A 27,317-nucleotide genomic window follows, 5' to 3' on the forward strand; every position below is an offset into this window, starting at 1 on the left:
TGTTTTTTGCTTGCCTATTTTGCTAGGTTCACTAAATGCTAAAACTGACCTGCCATTATGATTCTCCAGGTCAGTACGAGTTCATAGACACCAAACATGACTAGGTTCTTTTTTACCTAAGTGGTGAAAAAAAATTCCAAACTTTGCAAAAAAATAAATAAATAAAATTGCGCCATTTTCCGATACCCGTAGCGTCTCCATTTTTCGTGATCTGGGGTCGGGTGAGGGCTTATTTTTTGCGTGCCGAGCTGGCATTTTTAATGATAGCATTTCGGTGCAGATACGTTCTTTTGATCGCCCGTTATTGCATTTTAATGCAATGTCGTGGCGACCAAAAAAACGTAAATCTGGCGTTTCGATTTTTTTTTTCATTACGCCGTTTAGCGATCAGGTTAATGCTTTTTTTTTATTGATAGATCGGGCGATTCTGAACACGGCGATACCAAATATGTGTAGGTTGGGCTTTTTTTTTATTGATTTATTTTGATTGGGGCGAAAGGGGGGTGATTTAAACTTTTATATTTTTTTTTATTTTTTTCACATTTTTTTTTACTTTTTTTTTTTACTTTTACCATGCTTCTATAGCCTCCATGGGAGGCTAGAAGCAGGCACAGCCCGATCGGCTCTGCTACATAACAGCGATCATCAGATCGCTGTTATGTAGCTAAAATGCAGGTGTGCTGTGAGCGCCGACCACAGGGGGGCGCTCACAGCCACCGGCGATCAGTAACCATAGAGGTCTCCAGGACCTCTATGGTTACAATGCACAAGCATCGCCGACCCCCGATCATGTGACAGGGGTCGGCGATGCGCTCATATCCGGCCGCACGGCCGGATGCGGTAGTTAAATGCCGCTGTCTGAGTTTGACAGCGGCATTTAACTAGTTAATAGCGGCGGGTGATCGCGATTTCACCCGCCGCTATTGCGCGCACATGTCAGCTGTAAAAAACAGCTGACATGTCGCGACTTTGATGTGCGCTCACCGCCGGAGCGCACATCAAAGCGGGGGTCCCGACATGTGACGTACTATTACGTCACATGTCGGGAAGGGGTTAAATGAAAGCTGAAAGTCTGAACTTCAACTGCATCTGAATTGTTTTTGTTTAAAATTCATTGTGGTAATGTCTATAACCAAAATTAGAAAAATGTTCTCTGTCCAAATATATATGGACTTAACTGTATGTATTGTATATGCACACTTTTAGCCAGAGCCTGTTCAGTGGGCACGGCGAACTAGATGGCACAGCCTTGCTCCATACAAATGGAGCATGGGTGCGCCCACTAGACAGGCTCTGGCCGAGAGTGTGCATATACAACACTTAACTTCCAGTCCCGACTCAAAAACATATATTGTATATGCGCACACTGCTTGAGGGCTTCATAAGACTGCAGTCACAGTGACTGTGGACTTACTGATTTGGACTGGACAACTTTTTTAATCAGTTTGCTGTTGTATCAAAACAATTTCAAAATTTCAACATAACTGAAAATAAAACCCAAGTCAACTTATAAATATGTAAAAAAGCTATGAGACATTTCAGTTGATAGACAAAAGGGACTTATTTGGTCCTTCTCATGCGAAAGGTCACTGCATTGAATGTTCCAGAGACTCAAAACAACCATGATCTTCAAATGTGCTGTAAAAATTCTGCCTGTACATACTGTAAAGGGACAAGGTGCGAAGGAGTACATTTTTTTTTTCTGACCACTAGATGGCATATTTTGATCATGTTTGCATCATACGCTGTGTGCAAGCACTTTTATAGTGAAGGAAATAATTTCAGTGGGCAAACTTAAAAATCAGCAAGGGATCAAAGACATGTACAGTCTATAATTTTAAGAGTAGGTTCATTTTACCATTGAGATAGAATATCAAAAATAAAATCCAGAAAGTCACATTATATAAATTATATATTTTTTTGCATTTTGCAGTGAGAAATAAGTATTTGATTCCCATCAACCATTAAGTGTTTTGGCTCCTACAGACCAGTTAGTCGCTCCTGATCAACTAGTTACCTGCATTAGACAGCTGTCTGTATTACATAGTCACCTTTATAAAAGACTCCTGTCCACAGACTGTCAGACTCTACAACATGGGCAAAACCAAAGCGCTTTAAGGATGTCAGGGACAAGATCATAGACCTGCACAAAGCTGGAATGGGCTACAAAACCATAAGTATTATTGTTGCAATAATAAGAAAATGGAAGAACTACAAAATGACTGTCAGTCCACATCGATTTGGGGCGCCATGCAAAATCTCACCTCGTGGGGTATCCTTGATCATGAGGAAAGTGAGAGATCTGCCTTAACCCCTTCACCCCCAAGGGTGGTTTGCACGTTACTGACCGGGCCAATTTTTACAATTCTGACCACTGTCCCTTTATGAGGTTATAACTCTGGAACGCTTCAACGGATCTTGGCGATTCTGACACTGTTTTCTCGTGACATATTGTACTTCATGATAGTGGTAAAATTTCTTTGATATTACCTGCATTTATTTGCAAAAAAAATGGAAATTTGGCGAAAATTTTGAAAATTTTGCAATTTTCCAACTTTGAATTTTTATGCCCTTAAATCACAGAGATATGTCACACAAAATACTTAATAAGTAACATTTCCCACATGTCTACTTTACATCACCACAATTTTGGAACCAACATTTTTTTTTTGTTAGGGAGTTATAAGGGTTAAAAGTTGACCAGCAATTTCTCATTTTTACAACACCATTTTTTTTTAGGGACCACATCTCATTTGAAGTCATTTTGAGGGGTCTATATGATAGAAAATACCCAAGTGTGACACCATTCTAAAAACTGCACCCCTCAAGGTGCTCAAAACCATATTCAAGAAGTTTATTAACCCTTCTGGTGCTTCACAGGAATTTTTGGAATGTTTAAATAAAAATGAACATTTAACTTTTTTTCCCAAAAAATTTATTTCAGCTCCAATTTGTTTTATTTTACCAAGGGTAACAGGAGAAAATGGACCCCAAAAGTTGTTGTACAATTTGTCCTGAGTACGCCGATACCCCATATGTGGGGGTAAACCACTGTTTGTGCGCATGACCGAGCTCGGAAGCGAAGGAGCGCCATTTGACTTTTCAATGCAAAATTGACTGGAATTGAGATGGGACGCCATGTTGCGTTTGGAGAGCCACTGATGTGCCTAAACATTAAAACCCCCCACAAGTGACACCATTTTGTAAAGTAGACCCCCTAAGGAACTTATCTAGATGTGTGGTGAGCGCTTTGACCCACCAAGGGCTTCACAGAAGTTTATAATGCAGAGCCGTAAAAATAAAACTAAAATTTTTTCCCACAAAAATTATTTTTCAGCCCCCAGTTTTGTATTTTCCCGAGGGTAACAGGAGAAATTGGACCCCAAAAGTTGTTGTCCAATTTGTCGTGAGTGCGCTGATACCCCATATGTGGGGGGGAACCACCGTTTGGACGCATGGAAGGGCTCGGAAGTGAAGGAGCACCATTTGGAATGCAGACTTAGATGGAATGGTCTGCAGGCGTCACATTGCGTTTGCAGAGCCCCTAATGTACCTAAACAGTAGAAACCCCCCACAAGTGACACCATTTTGGAAAGTAGACCCCCTAAGGAGCTTATCTAGATGTGTGGTGAGCGCTTTGACCCACCAAGGGCTTCACAGAAGTTTATAATGCAGAGCCGTAAAAATAAAACTAAAATTTTTTCCCACAAAAATTATTTTTCAGCCCCCAGTTTTGTATTTTCCCGAGGGTAACAGGAGAAATTGGACCCCAAAAGTTGTTGTCCAATTTGTCGTGAGTGCGCTGATACCCCATATGTGGGGGGGAACCACCGTTTGGACGCATGGAAGGGCTCGGAAGTGAAGGAGCGCCATTTGGAATGCAGACTTAGATGGAATGGTCTGCAGGCGTCACATTGCGTTTGCAGAGCCCCTAATGTACCTAAACAGTAGAAACCCCCCACAAGTGACCCCATTTTGGAAACTAGACCCCCCAAGGAACTTATCTAGATGTGTTGTAAGAACTTTGAACCCCCAAGTGTTTCACTACAGTTTATAACGCAGAGCCGTGAAAATAAAAAATATTATTTTTTTCCACAAAAATTATTTTTTAGCCCCCAGTTTTGTATTTTCCCAGGGGTAACAGGAGAAATTGGACCCCAAAGGTTGTTGTCCTATTTGTCCCGAGTACGCTGCTACCCCATATGTTGGGGTAAACCCCTGTTTGGGCACACGGGAAAGCTCGGAAGGGAAGGAGCACCGTTTTACTTTTTCAACGCAGAATTGGCTGGAATTGAGATAGGACGCCATGTCGCGTTTGGAGAGCCCCTGATGTGCCGAAACAGTGGAAACCCCCCAATTATAACTGAAACCCTAATCCAAACACACCCCTAACCCTAATCCCAACAGTAACCCTAACCACTCCTCTAACCCAGACACACCCCTAACCCTAATCCCAACCCTATTCCCAACCGTAAATGTAATCTAAACCGTAACTTTAGCCCCAACCCTAACCCTAACTTTAGCCCCAACCCTAACTGTAGCCTTAACCCTAGCTCCAACCCTAGCCCTAATGGGAAAATGGAAATAAATACATATTTTTTTTTCCCTAACTAAGGGGGTGATGAAGGGGGGTTTGATTTACTTTTATAGCGAGTTTTTTAGCGGATTTTTATGATTGGCAGCCGTCACACACTGAAAGACGATTTTCATTGCAAAAAATATTTTTTGCGTTACCACATTGTGGACCAAAATATGGAAAATTTATAGCTCTCAAAGAGTCATGTGAGGTCTTGTTTTTTGCAGGACGAGTTGACGTTTTTATTGGTAACATTTTCGGACATGTGACAGTTTTTGATCGCTTTTTATTCCGATTTTTGTGAGGCAGAATGACCAAAAACCAGCTATTCATGAATTTCTTTTGGGGGAGGCGTTTATACCGTTCCGCGTTTGGTAAAATTGATAAGCAGTTTTATTCTTCGGGTCAGTACGATTACAGTGATACCTCATTTATATTATTTTTTTATGTTTTGGCGCTTTTATATGATAAAAACTATTTTATGGAAAAAATAATTATTTTTGCATCGCTTTATTCTCAGGACTATAACTTTTTAATTTTTTTGCTGATCATGCTGTATGGCGGCTCGTTATTTGCGGGACAAGATGACGCTTTCAGCGGTACCATGGTTATTTATATCTGTCTTTTTGATCGCGTGTTATTCCACTTTTTGTTCGGCGGTATGATAATAAAGCGTTGTTTTCTGCCTCGTGTTTTTTTTTTTTTTTTCTTACGGTGTTTACTGAAGGGGTTAACTAGTGGGCCAGTTTTATAGGTCGGGTCGTTACGGACGCGGCGATACTAAATGTGTACTTTTATTGTTTTTTTTATTTTATTTAGATAAAGAAATGTATTTATGGGAATAATATATATATTTTTTTTCATTATTTTGGAAAAATTTTTTTTTACTTTTTGACTTTGCCCCAGGGGGGGACAATACAGATCGGTGATCTGCCAGTTTGCATAGCACTCTGACAGATCACCGATCTGAGAGAAGTGCAGGCTGCTTCACAGTGCCTGCTCTGAGCAGGCTTCTGTGAAGCCACCTCCCTCCCTGCAGGACCCGGATCCGCGGCCATCTTGGATCCGGGTCTGGAGCAGGCAGGGAGGGAGGTAAGACCCTCGCAGCAACGCGATCACATCGCGTTGCTGCGGGGGGCTCAGGGAAGCCCGCAGGGAGCCCCCTCCCTGTGCGATGCTTCCCTGCACCGCCGGCACATCGCGATCATGTTTGATCGCGGTGTGCCGGGGGTTAATGTGCCGGGAGCAGTCCGTGACCGCTCCTGGCACATAGTGCCGGATGTCAGCTGCGATAGGCAGCTGACACCCGGCCGCGATCGGCCGCGCTCCCCCCGTGAGCGCTGCCGATCGCGCTGGACGTACTATCCCGTCCGTGGTCATGGGGGCCCACCCCACCTCGACGGGATAGTACGTCCGATGTCAGGAAGGGGTTAAACTACACGGGGGAACTTGTTAATGATCTCAAGGCAGCTGGGTCCACAGTCACCAAGAAAACCATTGGTAACTAGTGTTGAGCGATACCTTCCGATATCAAGAAGTATCGGTATTGGATTTGATCGGCCGATATCCAAAAATTATCGGATATCGCTGATACCGATACCTGATACCAATGCATGTCAATGGGACACAAAAATCGGAATGTAAATAAGCCCTTTCTGTTCTTCTACATCCTGTTTTGGAGGGGGAAGAGTGTGGGCGGTGCCTGCCGGGGCTCTGTGCGTGCGTGCGTGCCTGCCCGGGGCTCTGTGCGTGCGTGCCTGCTGGCATCGTCTGATGGGACTACAAGTCTCATCAGACGATGCCTGCAACAGTGACAGTGATTGACACATTAGCCAATGATGGGACAGTAGTAGACCCATCATCCGGCTAATGTCTTGAATGTAAAAAAAAAACAAAAAAACATACATACTACATACAATACATTCATACAATACATTCATACAATACATTCATACAATACATTCATACAATACATTCATACAATACATTCATACAATACATTCATACAATACATTCATACAATACATTCATACAATACATTCATACAATACATCAATACATACATACATACATACATACATCAATATATACATACATACATACATACATACATCCATACATACATCCATACATACATCCATACATACATCCATACATACATCCATACATACATCCATCCATACATACATACATACATACATACATACATACATACATACATACATCAATACATACATCCATCCATACATACATACATACATACATACATACATACATCAATACATACATCAATACATACATCCATACATCCATACATCCATACATCCATCCATACATACATACATACATACATACATACATACATACATACATACATACATACATACATACATCAATACATCCATACATACATACATCCATCCATACATCAATAAATACATCAATACATACATCCATACATACATACATACATCCATACATACATCCATACATACATCCATACATACATACATACATCCATACATACATCCATACATACATCCATACATACATACATACATACATACATACATACATCAATACATACATCAATACATACATCCATACATCCATACATCCATACATCCATACATCCATCCATACATACATACATACATACATACATACATACATACATACATACATACAATACATCCATACATACATACATCCATACATCAATACATACATCAATACATACATCAATACATACATCCATACATACATACATACATCCATACATACATCCATACATACATCCATACATACATCCATACATACATCCATCCATACATACATACATACATACATACATACATACATACATACATACATACATACATCCATCCATCCATCCATCCATCCATACATACATACATACATACATACATACATACATACATACATACATACATACATACATACATACATACATACATCAATACATACATCAATACATACATCCATACATCCATACATCCATCCATCCATACATACATACATACATACATACATACATACATACATACATACATACATCAATACATCCATACATACATACATCCATCCATACATCAATACATACATCAATACATACATCAATACATACATCAATACATACATCCATACATCCATACATACATCCATACATACATCCATACATACATCCATACATACATACATCCATCCATACATACATACATACATACATACATACATACATACATACATACATACATACACACATCAATACATCAATACATACATACATACATACATACATCAATACATACATACATCCATCAATACATACATACATACATACATACATACATACATACATACATACATACATACATACATACATACATCAATACATACATCAATACATACATCAATACATACATCAATACATACATCAATACATACATACATCCATCAATACATACATACATCCATCAATACATACATACATCCATCAATACATACATACATCCATCAATACATACATACATCCATCAATACATACATACATCCATCAATACATCCATCCATCCATCCATCCATCCATTTGTCACTTTAATCTTTTTTACAAATGACACTGGCTTAGGGGAACAAACAACCAATATACTCCCTGTCCGCAGGAATCCACGAGTGTCCCACGACGATCTCCCGTGGAGAACGGCAGCATCAGCTGATGCGACCGCTCTCTAGGGGCTTCAGGAATACAATGACTGGAGGAAGGTATCCTTCCGCACTGTATTCCTCCGCCGCTGAAAAAAAAGTCCCTAGTCTCACTTTTGGCATTGCTGTGTGAGAAATTTTCCCAGGCAACAATTGCCATAAAGTGAGACTTTGTCCTAAGGTAACCTCTCAGTGATGCACTGCAGGAGCCATTGTGTCCTGTCAGTGTGTCACTGAGGGCCCTATAGAGCAGTGACATCACCCAATGTCACTATTCTATAGGGGAGATCATCGTGGGACACTCGTTATTAATTGGACTACGGCGGACAGGTAGTATACGGTTTATTTTACGTTTTTTGCAGGCGCTGAAGTATGGTAAGTATGGTTAAATGAAGAATATTAAAATACTTTTTACCTAATGTGTGTGTGTGTTTTATTGACCCTTTATTACTGTTGGATTAATAATGGATAGGCGTCTTATTGACGCCTCTCCGTTATTAACCCGGCTTAATGTCACCTTACAATAGCAAGGTGACATAAACCCCTTATTACCCCATATCCCACCGCTACACGGGAGTGGGAAGAGAGGGGCTAAGTGCCGGAAATGGCGCAACTTACAGATGTGCCTTTTCTGGGGTGGCTGCGGACTGGTATTTGTAGCCGGGGGGGGGGGGTGGCAATATCCTTGGCCCCTCTCTAGGCTATGAATATCAGCCCGCAGCGGTCTGCGTAGCCTTTCTGGCTATAAAATATAGAGGGACCCCACGTCATTTTTTTGGGTGGTCCCCCTATTTTAATAGCCAGTAAGGGCTACGCAGACAGCTGCGGGCTGATATTCATAGCAGACTACAAATATTGGCCGTCGGCTTTCCCCCTCTGGCGCAGAAAATTGTGCGGGAGCCCATGTTTTCCGTTTTTTTTTTTTAATTCACTCATTAAGGAACCTTTCACACTTGCGTCGGTACGGGTCCGTCGCTATGCGTCGGGCCGACGTACCGACACACGTTGTGAAATATATGCACGACGTGGGCAGCGGATGCAGTTTTTCAATGCATCCGCTGCCCGTTCTGAAGTCCGTGGAGGAGCGGGCGGTGTTTCGGCCACTCATGCGCGGTAGAAAATGGCAGACGCGACGGACAAAAAAATGTTCACTTGAACGTGTTTTTTCATGCCGACGGTCCGCCAAAACACGACGGAGCCGTTGCACGACGGACGAGACAAGTGGCCATCCGTCACTAATACAAGTCTATGGGAAAAAAATGCATCCTGCTAGCACATTTGCAGGATCCGTTTTTTTCCCAAAACGACGGATTGCTAAAAACGCAAGTGTGAAAATAGCCTTAGAAACATTGGCCTTTCTATTATATATCTATGGATATATCTATAGATATATTTATAGATAGGTATATCTATAGATACATAGATGCTTCTATCCATATATCTGGCTGCTTTCACACATCAGGTTTTTGCCATCAGGCACAATCCGGCGAGTTTTGAAAAAAACGGACCCGGCGAAAAAAAAACCGGATCCTGTGGAAAAAACGGATCCGGCGGAAAAAAACGGATCCTGCAAATGGATGCGTTTTCTACCCATAGACTTGTATTAGCGACGGATGGCCACACGTCGCGTCCGTCGTGCAACGGATCCGTCGTGTTTTGGCGGACCGTCGGCATGAAAAAACGTTCAAGTGAACATTTTTTTGTCCGTCGCATCCGCCATTTTCTACCGCGCATGCGCGGCCGAAACACCGCCCCCTCCTCCCCGGACTTCAGGTTGGGCAGCGGATGCATTGAAAAACTGCATCTGCTGCCCACGTCGTGCACAAATTTCACAACGTGCGTCGGTACGTCGGCCCGACACATAGCGACGGACCTGTACCGACGCAAGTGTGAAAGATTCCTTAATCAGCGTTGAATTAAAAAAAAAAAAAAAAAAAAGTGGGCTCCCGCGCAATTTTCTGCGCCAGATGGGGAAAGCCGACGGCCGGGGGCTAATATTTGTAGCCTGCTATGAATATCAGCCCGCAGCTGTCTGTGTAGCCTTTACTGGCTATTAAAATAGGGGGACTCCAAAAAAATGACCTGGGGTACCCCTATATCTTATAGCCAGAAAGGCTACGCAGACTGCTGCGGGCGGATATTCATAGCCTAGAGAGGGGCCATGGATATTGCCCCCCCCCCCCCCCCCCCCCCCCGGCTACAAATACCAGTCCACAGCTGCCCCAGAGATGGCGCATCTGTAAGATACGCCAATTCCGGCACTAAGCCCCTCTCTTCCCACTCCCGTGTAGCGGTGGGATATGGGGTAATAAGGGGTTAATGTCACCTTGCTATTGTAAGGTAACATTAAGCCAGGTTAATAACGGAGCGGCGTCAATAAGACGCCTATCCATTATTAATCCAATACTAGGAAAGGGTTAATAAATCACACATTAGAAAAAAGTATTTTAATATTCTTCATTTCACCATACTTACCATACTTCAGCGCCTGCAAAAAACGTAAAATAATAAACTGTATACTACCTGTCCGCCATAGTCCAATTAACCCCTTTCTGACATGTGATGTACTATCCCGTCGAGGTGGGGTGGGCCCGTATGACCACCGACGGAATAGTACGTCCAGCGCGATCGGCGGCGCTCACAGGGGGAGAGGGGCCGATCGCGGCCGGCTATCAGCTGACTATCGTAGCTGACATCCGGCACTATGTGCTAGGAGCGGACAGGAACCGCCCCCGGCACACTAACCCCCGGCACACTGCGATCAAACATGATCGCGGTGTGCCGGCGGTATAGGGAAGCTTCGCGCAGGGAGGGGGCTCCCTGCGGGCTTCCCTGAGACCCCCGGAGCAACGCGATGTGATCGCGTTGCTGTGAGGGTCTCTTACCACCTCTTCGCTGCAGGAGCCCGGATCCAAGATGGCCGCAGCATCCGGGTCCCGCAGGGAGGGAGGTGGCTTACCAGCGCCTGCTCAGAGCAGGAGCTTGGTAAGCCTGCAGTGCTGTAAGTCAGATCGGTGAGTGCTGTGTAAACTGTCAGATCAGCGATCTGTGATGTCCCCCGCTGGGACAAAGTAAAAAAGTGAAAAAAAAAATTTCCACATGTGTAAAGAAGAAAAAAAAATAAATTCCTAAATAAAGAAAAAAAATATATAATATTCCCATAAATACATTTCTTTATCTAAATAAAAAAAAACAATAAAAGTACACATATTTAGTATCGCCGCATCCGTAACGACCCAACCTATAAAACTATATCACTAGTTAACCCCTTCAGTGAACACCGTAGGAAAAAAGAGGCAAAAAACGCTTTATTATCATACCGCCAAACAAAAAGTGGAATAACACTCGATCAAAAAGACGGATATAAATATCCATGGTACCGCTGAAAACGTCATCTTGTCCCGCAAAAAACGAGACGCCATACAGCATCATCAAAGAAAAAATAAAAAAGTTATCGTCCTCAGAATAAAGCGATGCCAAAATAATAATTTATTCTATAAAATAGTTTTTATCGTATAAAAGCGCCAAAACATAAAAAATGATATAAATGAGGTATCGCTGTAATCGTACTGACCCGAAGAATAAAACTGCTTTATCAATTTTACCAAACGTGGGACGGTATAAACCCCTCCCCCAAAAGAAATTCATGAATAGCTGTTTTTTTTCATTCTGCCTCACAAAAATCGGAATAAAAAGCGATCAAAAACTGTCACGTGCCCAAAAATGATACCAATAGAAACGTCAATTCATCCCGCAAAAAACAAGACCTCACATGACTCTGTGGACCAAAATATGGAAAAATTATAGGTCTCAAAATGTGGAGACGCAAAAACTTTTTTGCTATAAAAAGCGTCTTTTAGTGTGTGACGGCTGCCAATCATAAAAATCCGCTATAAAAGTAAATCAAACCCCCCTTCATCACCCCCTTAGTTAGGGGAAAAATAATAAAATTAAAAAAATGTATTTATTTCCATTTTCCCGTTAGGGCTAGGTTAGGGTTGGGGCTAAAGTTAGGGTTTGGATTACATTTACGGTTGGGATTAGGATTGGGATTAGTTAGGAGTGTGTCAGGGTTAGGGGTGTGGTTAGGGTTACCATTGGGATTAGGGTTAGGGGTGTGTTTGGATTAGGGTTTCAGTTAGAATTGGGGAGTTTCCACTGTTTAGGCACATCAGGGGCTCTCCAAACGCGACATGGCGTCCGATCTCAATTCCAGCCAATTCTGTATTGAAAAAGTAAAACAGTGCTCCTTCCCTTCCGAGCTTTTCTGTGCGCCCAAACAGGGGTTTACCCCAACATATGGGGCACCAGCGTACTCGGGACAAATTGGACAACAACTTTTGGGGTCCAAGTTCTTGTTACCCTTGGGAAAATATAAATTTGGGGGGCTAAAAATCATTTTTGTGGGAAAAATAAGATTGTTTATTTTCACGGCTCTGCGTTGTAAACTGTAGTGAAACACTTGGGGGTTCAAAGTTCTCACAACACATCTAGATAAGTTCCTTGGGAGGTCTAGTTTCCAATATGGGGTCACTTTTGGGGGTTTCTACTGTTTGGGTACATCAGGGGCTCTGCAAATGCAACGTGACGCCTGCAGACCAATCCATCTAAGTCTGCATTCCAAATGGCGCTCCTTCCCTCCTGAGCTCTGCCATGCGCCCAAACAGTGGTTCCCCCCCACATATGGGGTATCAGCGTACTCAGGACAAATTGGATAACATCTTTTGGGGTCCAATTTATCCTGTTACCCTTGTGAAAATACAAAACTGGGGGCTTAAAAATCATTTTTGTGAAAAAAAAAATAATTTTTATTTTCACGGCTCTGCGTTATGAACTGTAGTGAAACACTTGGGGGATCAAAGCCCTCAAAACACATCTAGATAAGTTCCTTAAGGGGTCTACTTTCCAAAATAGTGTCACTTGTGGGGAGTTTCAATGTTTAGGCACATCAGGGGCTCTCCAAACGCAACATGGCATCCCATCTTAATTCCAGTCAATTTTGCATTGAAAAGTCAAATGGCGCTCCTTCCCTTCGAGCTCTGCTATGCGCCCAAACAGTGGTTTACCCCCACATATGGGGTATCAGCGTACTCAGCACAAATTGTACAACAACTTTTGTGGTCCATTTTCTCCTGTTACCCTTGGTAAAATAAAACAAATTGGTGCTGAAATAAATTTTGTGTAAAAAAAAAAAAAAAAAAAAAAAAAAAATTAAATGTTAATTTTTATTTAAACATTCCAAAAATTCCTGTGAAACACCTGAAGGGTTAATAAACTTCTTGAATGTGGTTTTGAGTACCTTGAGGGGTGCAGTTTTTAGAATGGTGTCACACTTGGGTTTATTCTATCATAGACCCCTCAAAATGACTTCAAATGAGATGTGGTCCTTAAAAAAAAAAATGGTGTTGTAAAAACGAGAAATTGCTGGTCAACTTTTAACCCTTATAACTCCCTAACAAAAAAAAATTTTGGTTCCTAAATTGTGCTGATGTAAAGTAGACATGTTGGAAAATTGCGAAATTTTCAAAATTCTCCCCAAATTTCCATTTTTTTCACAAATAAACGCAAGTTATATCGAAGAAATTTTACCACTGTCATGAAGTACAATATGTCACGAGAAAACAGTGTCAGAATCGCCAAGATCCGTTGAAGCGTTCTAGAGTTATAACCTCATAAAGGGACAGTGGTCAGAATTGTAAAAATTGTCCCGGTCATTAATGTGCAAACCACCCTCGGGGTTAAAGGGGTTAATAACGAGTGTCCCACGACTATCTCCCCTATAGAACAGTGACATCGGTTGATGTCACTGCTCTATAGGACCTTCAGTGACACACTGACAGGAGACACTGGCTCCTGCCATGCATCACTGGACTATAGTAACCTCTCAGTCTCACTTTATGGGAATTGCTGCGTGGGAAAATTTCTCACACAGCAATGGCATAAAGTGAGACTAGGGACTATTTTTTTACAGCTGCAGAGGAATACAGTGCGGAAGGATACCTTCCTCCCGTCATTGTGTTCCTGAAGAGCGGTCGCATCAGCTGATGCTGCCGTTCTCCACGGGAGATCGTCGTGGGACACTCGTGGATTTCTGCGGACAGGGAGTATATTGGTTGTTTGTTATTTTAATCTTTTTTTACAGATGACACTGGCTTCGGGGAACAAAAGTGACAAGTGATGGTGAGTATGTACTCTGTTATATGTACTGTATGTAGTATATATGGATGTATGTATGTAGTATGTATGTATGTAGTATTTTATTTATTTTTTTTTACATTCAACACATTAGCCGGATGATGGGACTACTACTGTCCCATCATTGGCTAATGTGTCAGTCACTGTCACTGTTGCAGGCATCGTCCGAAGGGACTTGTAGTCCCATTGGACGATGCCTGCACACACGCAGAGAGCCCCGGCAGGCATCACAGACCCCGCCCGCACACACACCAAGTCTCCGCCCACGCACCGCCCACATTCCATTATAGTGCATAATTGCACTATGGGAACTTCCGATTCCAGTATCCGATATCGCAAAAATATCGGAACTCAGTATCGGAATTCCGATACAGCGAGTATCAGCCGATACCCGATATTTGTAGTATCGGAATGCTCAACACTATTGGTAACACATTACTCTGTAGGTTTAAAATCCTGCAGCGCCTGCAAGGTCTCCCTGCTCAAGAAGGCACATGTGCACACCCGTCTGAAGTTTGCCAATGAACAGCTGGATGATTGTGAGTGATTGGGAGAAGCTGCTGTGGTCAGATGAGACAAAAATTGAGCTCTTTGGCATTAACTCAACTCGCTGTTTGGAGAAAAAGTGCCTTACCCAAAGAACACCGTCCCCACTGTGAAGCATAGCACAGAAACATTCCCAAAACATAATGTTTCCACCTCTAAGTTCACAGTACTACTTTACCGCATCAATGGGAGAATGGATGGAGCCATGTACTGTAAAATCAGTGACAACCTCCTTCCCTCTGCCAAGACATTAAAAATGGGTTGTGGCTGGGTCTTCTAGCAAGGCAATGACACCGAAACATACAGTCAAGGCAACAAAGGAGTGGCTCAAAAAGCACAATAAGGTCATGGAGTGGCCTAACCAGACTGCAGACGTTAATCCCATAGAAAACTTGCGGAGGTAGTTGAAGCTCGGAGTTGCCAAGCGACAGCCTCAAAATCTTAATGATTTGGAGATGATCTGCAAAGAGGAGTGGACCAAAATTCCTCCTGACATGTGCGCAAACCTCATCATCAACTAAAAATAATGTCTGACTGCTGTGCTTCACAACAAGGGTTTTGCTACCAAGTATTAAGTCTTGCTTGCCAGAAGTATGAAATACTTATTTCTCACTGCAAAATGCAAATTTTGCCTAATTTATACAATGAGATTTTCTGGATTTTATTTTTGATATTCTATCTGTTAAAATTAACCTACCCTTAAAATTATAGACTCTTCATGTCTTGGTCAGTGGGCCAACTTACAAAATCAGTAAGGGATCAAACCCCTTCACTGTATATAGTTACTTTTTTTTTATTTTTAAATTTGCTAAAGGAGCTTGGCTGGTATGACCATTAAGTAATTTTGATTAACTTCATTGATTCATAGCAAATTGTCTTTGTATTGTAATTGTTCATGGCACGGAGTTCCTTCTTGATTTCTTTCGCCTTTATTTACTATATTTATGTATTTTAATTTTTTTTTTTTTCACCAGGTCAAAACGTGCAAGGCTTTTATATTTAGTGTTAGCTTTTATGGTCTTTAATATGTTGGTAGTTACAGGAGTTTCTAGGGGTGGGTCTTTAGGCTGATTTGCATAATTACTGAGCCACTCCCTTAAATCATAAAACTTGGCCCCAAAGATAAAAAAAAAATCTATCTCTAAAACCATGTGTACAACACACTAACAAATTAAAGTGCCTGGAGCAGCAGTAAGAGCTACTGCCCCCACTTTTAAACTGGTAATGAACAAGATTTGGAATCTATCTTGGCGTAAAGCAGAATTATTACTATGTGGTCATAAAGCAAAATGTATTTTTCCAATGGGTTTATGCCTTCACCAGTCCTGGCCTCTTCTGTGCTACAAATCTTCCAGATTGAGAAGATAAAAATGCAAGAAACAGAAGAGAGTGGAAGGCCAGCCAACTGTTTGTTCTATGCATTGACCTAGCTTATTTTCCTGCAGTCCAAAGTAAATCCACAGAGCTGAAAACTTCATAATGCCGCATAACTTCTGGAGTGTTCCCTAAAGCCATGTCAACCTAGTGCTAACAAGCTGTGCTCTGCTTTGCACTGTGCCTCAAAAGTAGTTAAGGACCACATATGGGGTATGTGTACTCAAGAGAAACTGGAATTCCAAGTTTATTTCTTCTGTTATCCTTAGGGGGAAAAAAATTAAGGTGAAAGTAACTTTTTTGTGGAATTTTTTTTTTTTTTAATTTTCACGGCTCGACATTATAAACTTCTGTGAAGCACCTATGAGTTCAATGTGCTTGCCGCATATCTAGATGCATTCCACTGTTATGGGCTCTCCACATGTGACATGGCGTCCACGAATGCTATGTGCACACTTAGCAGCAGTTTTCCATGCGGTGTACAGTACCAAGTAAACCTATGGAAAACCAAATCTGCCGTGCACATGCTGCGGAAAATACCGTGCAGAAATGCTGTGGTTTATTTTCCGCAGCATGTCAATTTTGTGCGAATTCCACAGCGTTTTACACCTATAACATAATTGGAATCCCCAGGTGTAAAAAAAAAAAAAAAAAAAGCAGGTGAAATCAGCACAAAAACCACGGTAAATCCGCAGGTAAATGCAGGGCGTTTGACCTGTGGATTTTTCAGAATCTGCACGGAAAAATCCGCACACGAATCCACAACGTGTGCACATACCCTAAATATTTCAACAAATTTTGCATTTAAAAAATGTGCTCCTTCCCTTCCAAGCGCTTCCATGAGTCTAAACAGGGGTTTTCTTCCACCAACTGTTGTATTGGCATTGTCAACATATTTTGGGGTCCATTTTTTTCCTGTCACCTTTGTGAAAATAAAATATTAGGGTTGTCTAAAATGAATTAAATGTTCATTTTTTTTTTCCCTTCACCATTGTAAAAATTCCTGCGAAGCACCTGAATTGTTAATAAACTTGAATGTGGTCTTGAGCACCTTAAGGCCATGTGCACACGTAGGTTCGGGTCCCTGCGGGTTCTCCCACAGCGGATTTGATAAATCTGCAGGGCAAAACCGCTGCGGTTATCCCTGCAGATTTATCACGTTTTGTCTTGCGGTTTCCGCTGCGGGTTTTGGTTTTACTATTGATGCTGCATATGCAGCATCAATAGTAATGTTAAAAATTAAAAAAAAAATGGTTATACTCACCCTCTGACGTCCCGATCTCCTCGGCGCTGCAAGCGGCGGTCCGTTTCCAAAGATGCTGTGCGAGAAGGACCTTTGTGACGTCACGGTCATGTGACCGTGACGTCACCGCAGGTCCTGCTCGCACAGCAAACCTGAGACCGGACGGCCGCGTGCAGCGCTGAGAGGTGAGTATAGCATTATTTTTTATTTTAATTCTTTTTTTTTTTACCACAAATATGATTACCAGGGCCTGGAGGAGAGTTTCCTCTCCTCCACCCCGGGTAGCAACCGCACATTATCCACTTACTTCCCGCATCGTGGGCACAGCCCCATGCGGGAAGTAAGCGGATCAATGCATTTCTATGTGTGCAGAATCGCTGCAATTCTTCACAAAGAAGTGACATGCTGCGGGTTGTAAACCGCTGTGTTTCTGCGCGGTTTTTCCCGCAGCATGTGCACAGCGGTTTCCCATTGGTTTACATGTTTACTGTAAACGCAATGGAAACTGCTGCGGACCCGCAGCATCAAAATCGCTGTGGTTCCGCGGTAAAAACCGCAACGTGTGCACATAGCCTAAGGGGTGTAGTTTTTAAAATGGCATCTCTTTTGGGTATTTTCTGCCATACAGGTATCTCAAAATCACTTCAAATGTAATGTCGTCACTAAAAAAATAAATAAAACAAATAAAAAAATAAAAATGCCTATGTAAATTTTGCTGAAGAATATGAATTGCTGGTAAACTTAACCCATCCATATACCTTCCTAGCAAAAAAAAAATTGTTAAATTGTGCCTATGTAAACTAGATGTGAAATGTTAACTATTTTGTAATATTTTTCTGCCCTTAAATCAGAGTTCAGTCTGAACACTTCCAAATTTTTGCCACAATTCTGTTTTTTCACAAATATACGCAAGTCATATAGAAGAAATTTAACCGCGATCGAGACTTATAACATGTCACGAAAAAACAAGATCTTTGGGATCTGTTAAAGCGTTCCAGAGTTGTTACCACATTAGTGACACTGGTCACTAAATTGTAAAATTTGACCCAGTCATAAAGATGCGAACAGCCTTGGGTGTGGTAAAGGAGTTAATAAAGATCAGTTTGGGATCCAAAAGAGCCAGAACTTTTTGTGACTGGAGTCAAATAATCCAGCTGTCCAAAGAGCTGTTCTGCCCATCACTACCGCTCTTTCCAGTGTCTTACCAGTATCCAGTACCCACATATGTAGGGCATAGTGACACTAGCCTCACTGCACTGAAGGTGTGCATCTCCTGCATATCCCCACCAGCAAAAGGGTGACACCCTATAAGACCATATAAGTAGAAACGCTTGCTGACAATGTCAAGAATGCAGTGTGTCACGGATCCCTACTCCGTGGTGTCACTAAGACTACGTTCACATTTGCGTTGTGTAGCGCAGCGTCGGCGACGCAACGCACAACGCATCCAAAACGCAGCTTTTTGTGATGCATGCGTCCATTTTTGGCATGATTTTCGGCACAAAAAAATTCAATATGCAGCGTCACAAAACGCAAGACAACGCATGTCCATGCGCCCCCATCTTAAATATAGGGGCGCATGACGCACGCGCCACTATGCGTCGCCGAACCTGCGCCCGACGCAACGCAAATGTGAACGTGGCCTTATTCGTCACGTGCCCGCTCTTAGCACGTGACTTGGGTTGTGCCTGCAAAGGTTAATCTATCTCCCCACTCAGTCCAGCATTCAACCTCTGTCCTATGCTGTAATGGGAGCATAAATCACACTCACCGAATACACGGACGAGGAGTCCCGGAAATATTAGTACTAATAATGTCTACCACTCATAAGGCTCACACACCTCAGGCTATGGATTCTTTTAGAAAATTCAAAGTTCAACTTGTTAAAGTTTTATACTTTAAAACAAAAAGGTTCAGTGCTTTACAGTAAGTTATAAAAATATGATAATAGACATACAACTTAAGCAAAACAGTATAAAATAACAGGAGAAAACTTACAGAAATCTAACCTGGTAGTCTGCTTTCTGCTCCCTGAGGGTAGGATGAATGTAGATTGGATCACACCAGTTCGGTCGCCCCCATTGTGAACACGTTTCTCTGTATACAGGTCTAATTTATAACTTTGGTCTGGAGGTCCAGTTTCTAGACCAGCCCCTCTGATTAATATCATAATTGCTTGGTTTTTGGTTGGACCACGGCCGCGCCCCCCAATGAATATATTATTTTCTCTTGAGATCCTTTGTGTAAACGTTCTCACAGAGATACTATCAGGCTTTAATTTAGATCTCTCTTCCAAGAGCTAGGAGGTGTCAAATGTTAAGGTACCGTCACACTCAGCGACGCTGCAGCGATATAAACAACGAGCCGATCGCTGCAGCGTCGCTGTTAAGGTCGCTGGGGAGCTGTCACACAGACAGCTCTCTCCAGCAACCAACGATCAGGGGAACGACTTCGGCATCGTTGAAGACAGTTTCAATGATGCCGAAGTCCCCCTGCAGCACCCGGGTAACCAGGGTAAACATCGGGTTACTAAGTGCAGGGCCGCGCTTAGTAACCCGATATTTACCCTGGTTACCATAGTAAAAGTGAGTATGTACTGTTTTTTTTTTTTGTGTTGTTTTTTTTTTAACTTTTACAATGGTAACCAGGGTAAATATCGGGTTACTAAGCGCGGCCCTGCACTTAGTAACCCGATGTTTACCCTGGTTACAAGTGAACACATCGCTGGATCGGCGTCACACACGTGACAAGTTCTGGACTTCTAGCTCCAACCAGCGATATCACAGCGGGATCCAGATCTCTGCTGCGTGTCAAACGCAACGAGATCGCTATCCAGGACGCTGCAACGTCACGGATCGTCGTCGTTCTCGCTGCAAAGTCGCTTAGTGTGAAGGTACCTTTACCTTTCTTGGCTTCTAGCAGGACCCCTTGGTGAGATTGGAAACCGAATTCTACTTCTCAGAAAAAAACATTAACACCTTGGCGCGAACCTGCTGCCTTCAGGACAGATGTTCGTAGTCACACAATACCTATACATAAGGTCACTGTGTGTGTGTATGTATGTATGTATATATATATATATATATATATATATATATATATATATATATATATATATATATACACATATATACATATATATATATATATATATATATATATATATATATATACATATATATACACTCTATGTTCCAAATTATTATGCAAATTACATTTTTCTCTGATCTTCCTAAATGGTCAGTGCAAATGACAGTCAGTCTAATAAAAGTAGTCGCCCATTAGAGTATACATCAAATTTTATTGAAGAAACCTCCCAATGATAACAGTATAATCTCCAAAATGAATAAAAACTCAAAATGCACTGTTCCAAATTATTAGGCACAGTAGAATTTCTAAACATTTGATATGTTTTAAAGAACTGAAAATGCTCATTTGTGGAATTTGCAGCATTAGGAGGTCACGTTCACTGAACAAAAAAGCTATTTAACGCCAAAACATCCTAACAGGCCAAGTTACATGTTAACATAGGACCCCTTCTTTGATAACCCCTTCACAGTTCTTGCATCCATTGAACTTGTGAGTTTTTGGAGAGTTTTTGCTTGTATTTCTTTGCATGAAGTCAGAATAGCCTCCCAGAGCTGTTGTTTTGATGTGAACTGCCTCCCGCCCTCATAGATCTGGTGCTTGATGATTCTCCAAAGGTTCTCTATAGGGTTGAGGTCGGGGGAAGATGGTGGCCACACCATGAGTTTCTCCTTTTATGCCCATAGCAGCCAATGACTCAGAGGTTTCTTTGCAGCATGAGGTGGTGTATTATCATGCATGAAGATGATTTTACTCCTGAAGGCACATTTCTGCTTTTTATACCATGGAAGAAAGTTGTCAGTCAGAAACTCTATATACTTTACAGAGGTCATTTTCACACCGTCAGGAATCTTAAAGGGCCCCACCAGCTGTTTCTCCATGATTCCGGCCCAAAACATGTCTCCTCCACCTCCTTACTGACGTTGCAGCCTTGTTGGGACATGGTGGCCATCCACCAACCATCCACTAATCCATCCATCTGGACCATCCAGGGTTGGTCAACACTCATCAGTAAACAAGACGGAAATTAGTCTTCATGTATGTGTGGGCCCAATGCAACCATTTCTGCTTGTGAACACTGTTTAAGGGTGGCCGAATAGTAGGTTTATGCACCACAGCAAGCCTTTGAATCATTCTACACCTTGAGGTTCGAGGGACTCCAGAGGCACTAGCAGCTTCAAATATCTGCTGCTTTGTAATGGTATTTTGGCAGCTGCTCTCTTAATCCGATGAACTTGCCTGGCAGAAATCTTCCTCATTATGCCTTTATCAGCACAAACACATTTGTGCTCAGATACAGCCACAAATCTCTTAACAGTACGATGATCACGCTTAAGTTTTCGGGACATTTCTAATGTTTTCATCCCTTCACCAAGGCATTGCACTATTTGATGCTTTTCAGCAGCAGAGAGATCCTTTTTCTTTCCCATGTTACTTGAAAACTGTGACCTGCTTAATAATGTGGAACATTATTTTTATGTAGTTTTCCTTTAATTAGAATCACCTGGAAAACCAATTATCCCATGTGTTTAAGATTGATTTCAGTGATCCATTGAGCCCTGAGACACAATACCATCCACGAGTTTATTTGAAAAACAAAACCATTAAATCTGTGACACTTAAATCCAATTTGCTTAATAATTTGGAACAGTGTATATATATATGTGTGTGTGTGTATGTGTGTGTGTGTATATATATATATATATATATATATATATATATATATATATATATATATATATATATATATATATATATATATATATATATATACATATATATACTAGCTGAGGGGCCCGGCGTTGCCTGGGCATAGTAAATATCTGTGGTTAGTTATAGCACCTCACTTCTCTTATTTTCCCATCTCGCCTCTCATTTTCTCCCTCACTCCTCTCATTCCCCCCTAACACTTGTCATTTCGACCTCACATCTGTCATTTTCCGATCACTCCACTATTTTCCCTCACTTCTCTCATTTTGCAATCACACCTTTTCATTTTCACCTCACACCTCTCATTTTCACCTCAGTATATACATGTTTGTCATCTCCCTTATATATAATATACACCTGTATGTCATCTCCTGTATATAGTATGTACCTGTGTCATCTCCCCTGTATATAGTATATACCTGCTGTGTCATCTCCCCTGTATATAGTATATACCTGTATGTCATCTCCTCCTATATATAGTATACAGGTCCTTGTCAAAAAATTAGCATATAGTGTTAAATTTCATTATTTACCATAATGTAATGATTACAATTAAACTTTCATATATTATAGATTCATTATCCACCAACTGAAATTTGTCAGGTCTTTTATTGTTTTAATACTGATGATTTTGGCATACAACTCCTGATAACCCAAAAAACCTGTCTCAATAAATTAGCATATTTCACCCGTCCAATCAAATAAAAGTGTTTTTTAATAACAAACAAAAACACCATCAAATAATAATGTTCAGTTATGCACTCAATACTTGGTCGGGAATCCTTTGGCAGAAATGACTGCTTCAATGCGGCGTGGCATGGAGGCAATCAGCCTGTGACACTGCTGAGATGTTATGGAGGCCCAGGATGCTTCAATAGCGGCCTTAAGCTCATCCAGAGTGTTGGGTCTTGCGTCTCTCAACTTTCTCTTCACAATATCCCACAGATTCTCTATGGGGTTCAGGTCAGGAGAGTTGGCAGGCCAATTGAGCACAGTAATACCATGGTCAGTAAACCATTTACCAGTGGTTTTGGCACTGTGAGCAGGTGCCAGGTCGTGCTGAAAAATGAAATCTTCATCTCCATAAAGCATTTCAGCCGATGGAAGCATGAAGTGCTCCAAAATCTCCTGATAGCTAGCTGCATTGACCCTGCCCTTGATGAAACACAGTGGACCAACACCAGCAGCTGACATGGCACCCCACACCATCACTGACTGTGGGTACTTGACACTGGACTTCAGGCATTTTGGCATTTCCTTCTCCCCAGTCTTCCTCCAGACTCTGGCACCTTGATTTCCGAATGACATGCAAAATTTGCTTTCATCAGAAAAAAGTACTTGGGACCACTTAGCAACAGTCCAGTGCTGCTTCTCTGTAGCCCAGGTCAGGCGCTTCTGCCGCTGTTTATGGTTCAAAAGTGGCTTTACCTGGGGAATGCGGCACCTGTAGCCCATTTCCTCCACACCAGACTCAGTCCACTGCTTCCTCAGGTTCCCCAAGGTCTGGAATCGGTCCTTCTCCACAATCTTCCTCAGGGTCTGGTCACCTCTTCTCGTTGTACAGCGTTTTCTGCCACATTGTTTCCTTCCAACAGACTTACCATTGAGGTGCCTTGATACAGCACTCTGGGAACAGCCTATTTGTTGAGAAATTTCTTTCTGGGTCTTACCCTCTTGCTTGAGGGTGTCAATGATGGCCTTCTTGACATCTGTCAGGTCGCTAGTCTTACCCATGATGGGGGTTTTGAGTAATGAACCAGGCAGGGAGTTTTTAAAAGCCTCAGGTATCTTTTGCATGTGTTTAGAGTTAATTAGTTGATTCAGAAGATTAGGGTAATAGGTCGTTTAGAGAACCTTTTCTTGATATGCTAATTTATTGAGACAGGTTTTTTTGGTTTTCAGGAGTTGTATGCCAAAATCATCAGTATTAAAACAATAAAAGACCTGACAAATTTCAGTTGGTGGATAATGAATCTATAATATATGAAAGTTTAATTGTAATCATTACATTATGGTAAATAATGAAATTTAACACTATATGCTAATTTTTTGAGAAGGACCTGTATACCTGTATGTCATCTCCTCCTATACATAGCATATACCTGTATGTCATCTCCTCCTGTATATACTATATACCTGTAGGTAATCTGCTCCTGTATATAGTATATACCTGTGTGTCATCTCCTGTATATAGTATATACCTGTATGTCATCTCCTGTATGTAATATGTACCTGTATGTCATCTCCTCCTCTATATAGTATATACCTGTGTCATCTCTCCTGTATATAGTATATATCTGTGTCATCTCCTCCTGTATATAGTATATACCTGTGTGTCATCTCCCCTGTAAATAGTATATATCTGTATGTCATCTCCTCCTGTATTAGACCTCGTTCACACGTTATTTGGTCAGTATTTTTATCTCAGTATTTGTAAGCTAAATTGGCAGCCTGATAAACCCCCAGCCAACAGTAAGCCCACCCCCTGGCAGTATATATTAGCTCACACATACACATAATAGACTGGTCATGTGACTGAGAGCTGCCGGATTCCTATATGGTACATTTGTTGCTCTTGTAGTTTGTCTGCTTATTAATCAGATTTTTATTTTTGAAGGATAATACCAGACTTGTGTGTGTTTTAGGGTGAGTTTCTTGTGTCAAATTGTGTGTGTTGAGTTGCGTGTGGGGACATGCATATAGCGACTTGTGAGAAGTTGTGTGGCGACATGCGTTATCTGATTAATAAGCAGACAAACTACAAGAGCAACAAGTGTACCATATAGGAAATACGGCAGCTGTCAGTCACATGACCTGTCTGTGTGTGTGAGCTAATATATACTGCCAGAGGGGAGGGCTTCCTGTTGGCTGGGGATTTATCAGGCTGCCAATTTAGCTTAGAAATACTGAGGTAAAAATACTGACCAAATAACGTGGGAACAAGGTATAATACAGGAGATGACACACATATATATACTATATACAGGAGAGATGACACACAGATATATACTATATACAGGAGAGATGACATACAGGTACATACTATATACAGGAGGAGATGACACACAGATATATACTATATACAGGAGGAGAAGACATACAGGTACATTCTATATACAGGGGAGATGACACATATATACTATATACAGGGGAGATGACACACGCATATATACTATATACAGGACGAGATGACATACAGGTATATACTATATACAGGAGAAGATGATACACAGGTATATACTAAATACAGGAGGAGATGAGACACCGGTATATAGTATATACAGAATAGATGACATACAGGTATATACTATATATAGGAGGAGATGACATGCAGGTATACAGTATATACAGGAGGAGATGACGGCACGTGGGTATATACAATATACAGGAAGAGATGACATACAGCAGGTATATACTATATACAGGGGAGATGACACACAGGTATATACTATATACAGGAGGAGATGACACACAGGTATATACTATATACAGGAGGAGATGACATACAGGTGCATACTATATACAGGAGGAGATGACACACAGGTATATACTATATATGATGAGATGATAAAGGTATATACTATATACAGGAGGAGATGACATACAGTGGGTATATACTATGTAAAAGAGGAGATGACTCATAGGTATTTAGAGGAGGAGATGACATACAGCAGGTATTTACTATTTACAGGGGAGATGACATACAGATATATACTATATATAGGAGGAGATGACATACAGGTATATAGTATATACAGAAGAGATGACATACAGGTATATACAATATACAGAAGGAGATGACATACAGCAGGTATATACTATTTACAGGGGAGATGACATACAGGTATATACTTTATACAGGAGATGACATACAGGTGTATACTATATATAAGGGAAATGACAAACGTGTATATACTGAGGGGAAAATGAGGTGTGAGGTGAAAGTGAGGGGTGTGAGGTGAAAATGAAAAGGTGTGAGTGCAAAATGAGTGAGAGAAAATAGTGGATTGATAGGAAAATGACAGATGTGAGGTCGAAATGACAAGTGTTAGGGGGAATGAGAGGAGTGAGGGGGAAAATGAGAGATGTGAGGGGGAAAATATGAGATGTGAGGGGGGAAAATGAGAGGCGTGATGGGAAAATAAGAGAAGTGAGGTGCTATAACTAACCACAGATATTTACTATGCCCAGGCAATGCCGGGCTCTTCAGCTAGTATATATATATATATATATCGCCACAGAGTAATGTGAAACCTACCATTTAATTTTTACTAATGTCATCTGTCACTAATTTTATTTTATTTTTTTTATAGGACAATGTGGAACAGACAGCAGCATGCACACAAAGGGGGTTGGTGGACGCCGCTGGCTATACAGCCAAACGTATATCCTTAAATCCAGGTAAATGGTTTTTTGTTTTGTTCAGGTTAATATCTCCCCATGTCTGACGTCTTAGTGCAGTGGGCCCAATTACTGCACTATTTTTCGGCAGCTGTGCCAAGCAGTGAAAAGCGTCAAAGCATTTTGTGCTGAGACCGGTGTGTGTGTGTGTGTGTGTGTGTGTGTATATACACTCACCGGCCACTTTATTAGGTACACCATGCTAGTAACGGGTTGGACCCCCTTTTGCCTTCAGAACTGCCTCAATTCTTCGTGGCATAGATTCAACAAGGTGCTGGAAGCATTCCTCAGAGATTTTAGTCCATATTGACATGATGGCATCACACAGTTGCCGCAGATTTGTCGGCTGCACATCCCAAAGATGCTCCATACAAGGCAGGATGGATCCATGCTTTCATGTTGTTTACGCCAAATTCTGACCCTACCATCCGAATGTCGCAGCAGAAATCGAGACTCATCAGA

At 41.5% G+C, this 27,317-nt stretch overlaps 1 protein-coding gene across 4 annotated transcripts in view; it reads left to right on the top strand.

The window, feature by feature from the left end:
- GRB10 (growth factor receptor bound protein 10) overlaps nt 1-27,317 on the top strand; it is a 469,634-nt gene that overhangs the window by 244,158 nt on the left and 198,159 nt on the right. For all 4 annotated transcript variants that reach the window (XM_077269359.1, XM_077269360.1, XM_077269356.1 and 1 more), the window contains one exon: nt 26,768-26,855. In XM_077269359.1, coding sequence (XP_077125474.1) covers nt 26,768-26,855 — 88 coding nt within the window. The remainder of the gene's footprint in view (nt 1-26,767; nt 26,856-27,317) is intronic.

The sequence above is a fragment of the Ranitomeya variabilis genome, chromosome 6 (assembly GCF_051348905.1).
Source record: "Ranitomeya variabilis isolate aRanVar5 chromosome 6, aRanVar5.hap1, whole genome shotgun sequence".
In the NCBI taxonomy this organism is placed as follows: Eukaryota; Metazoa; Chordata; class Amphibia; order Anura; family Dendrobatidae; genus Ranitomeya; species Ranitomeya variabilis.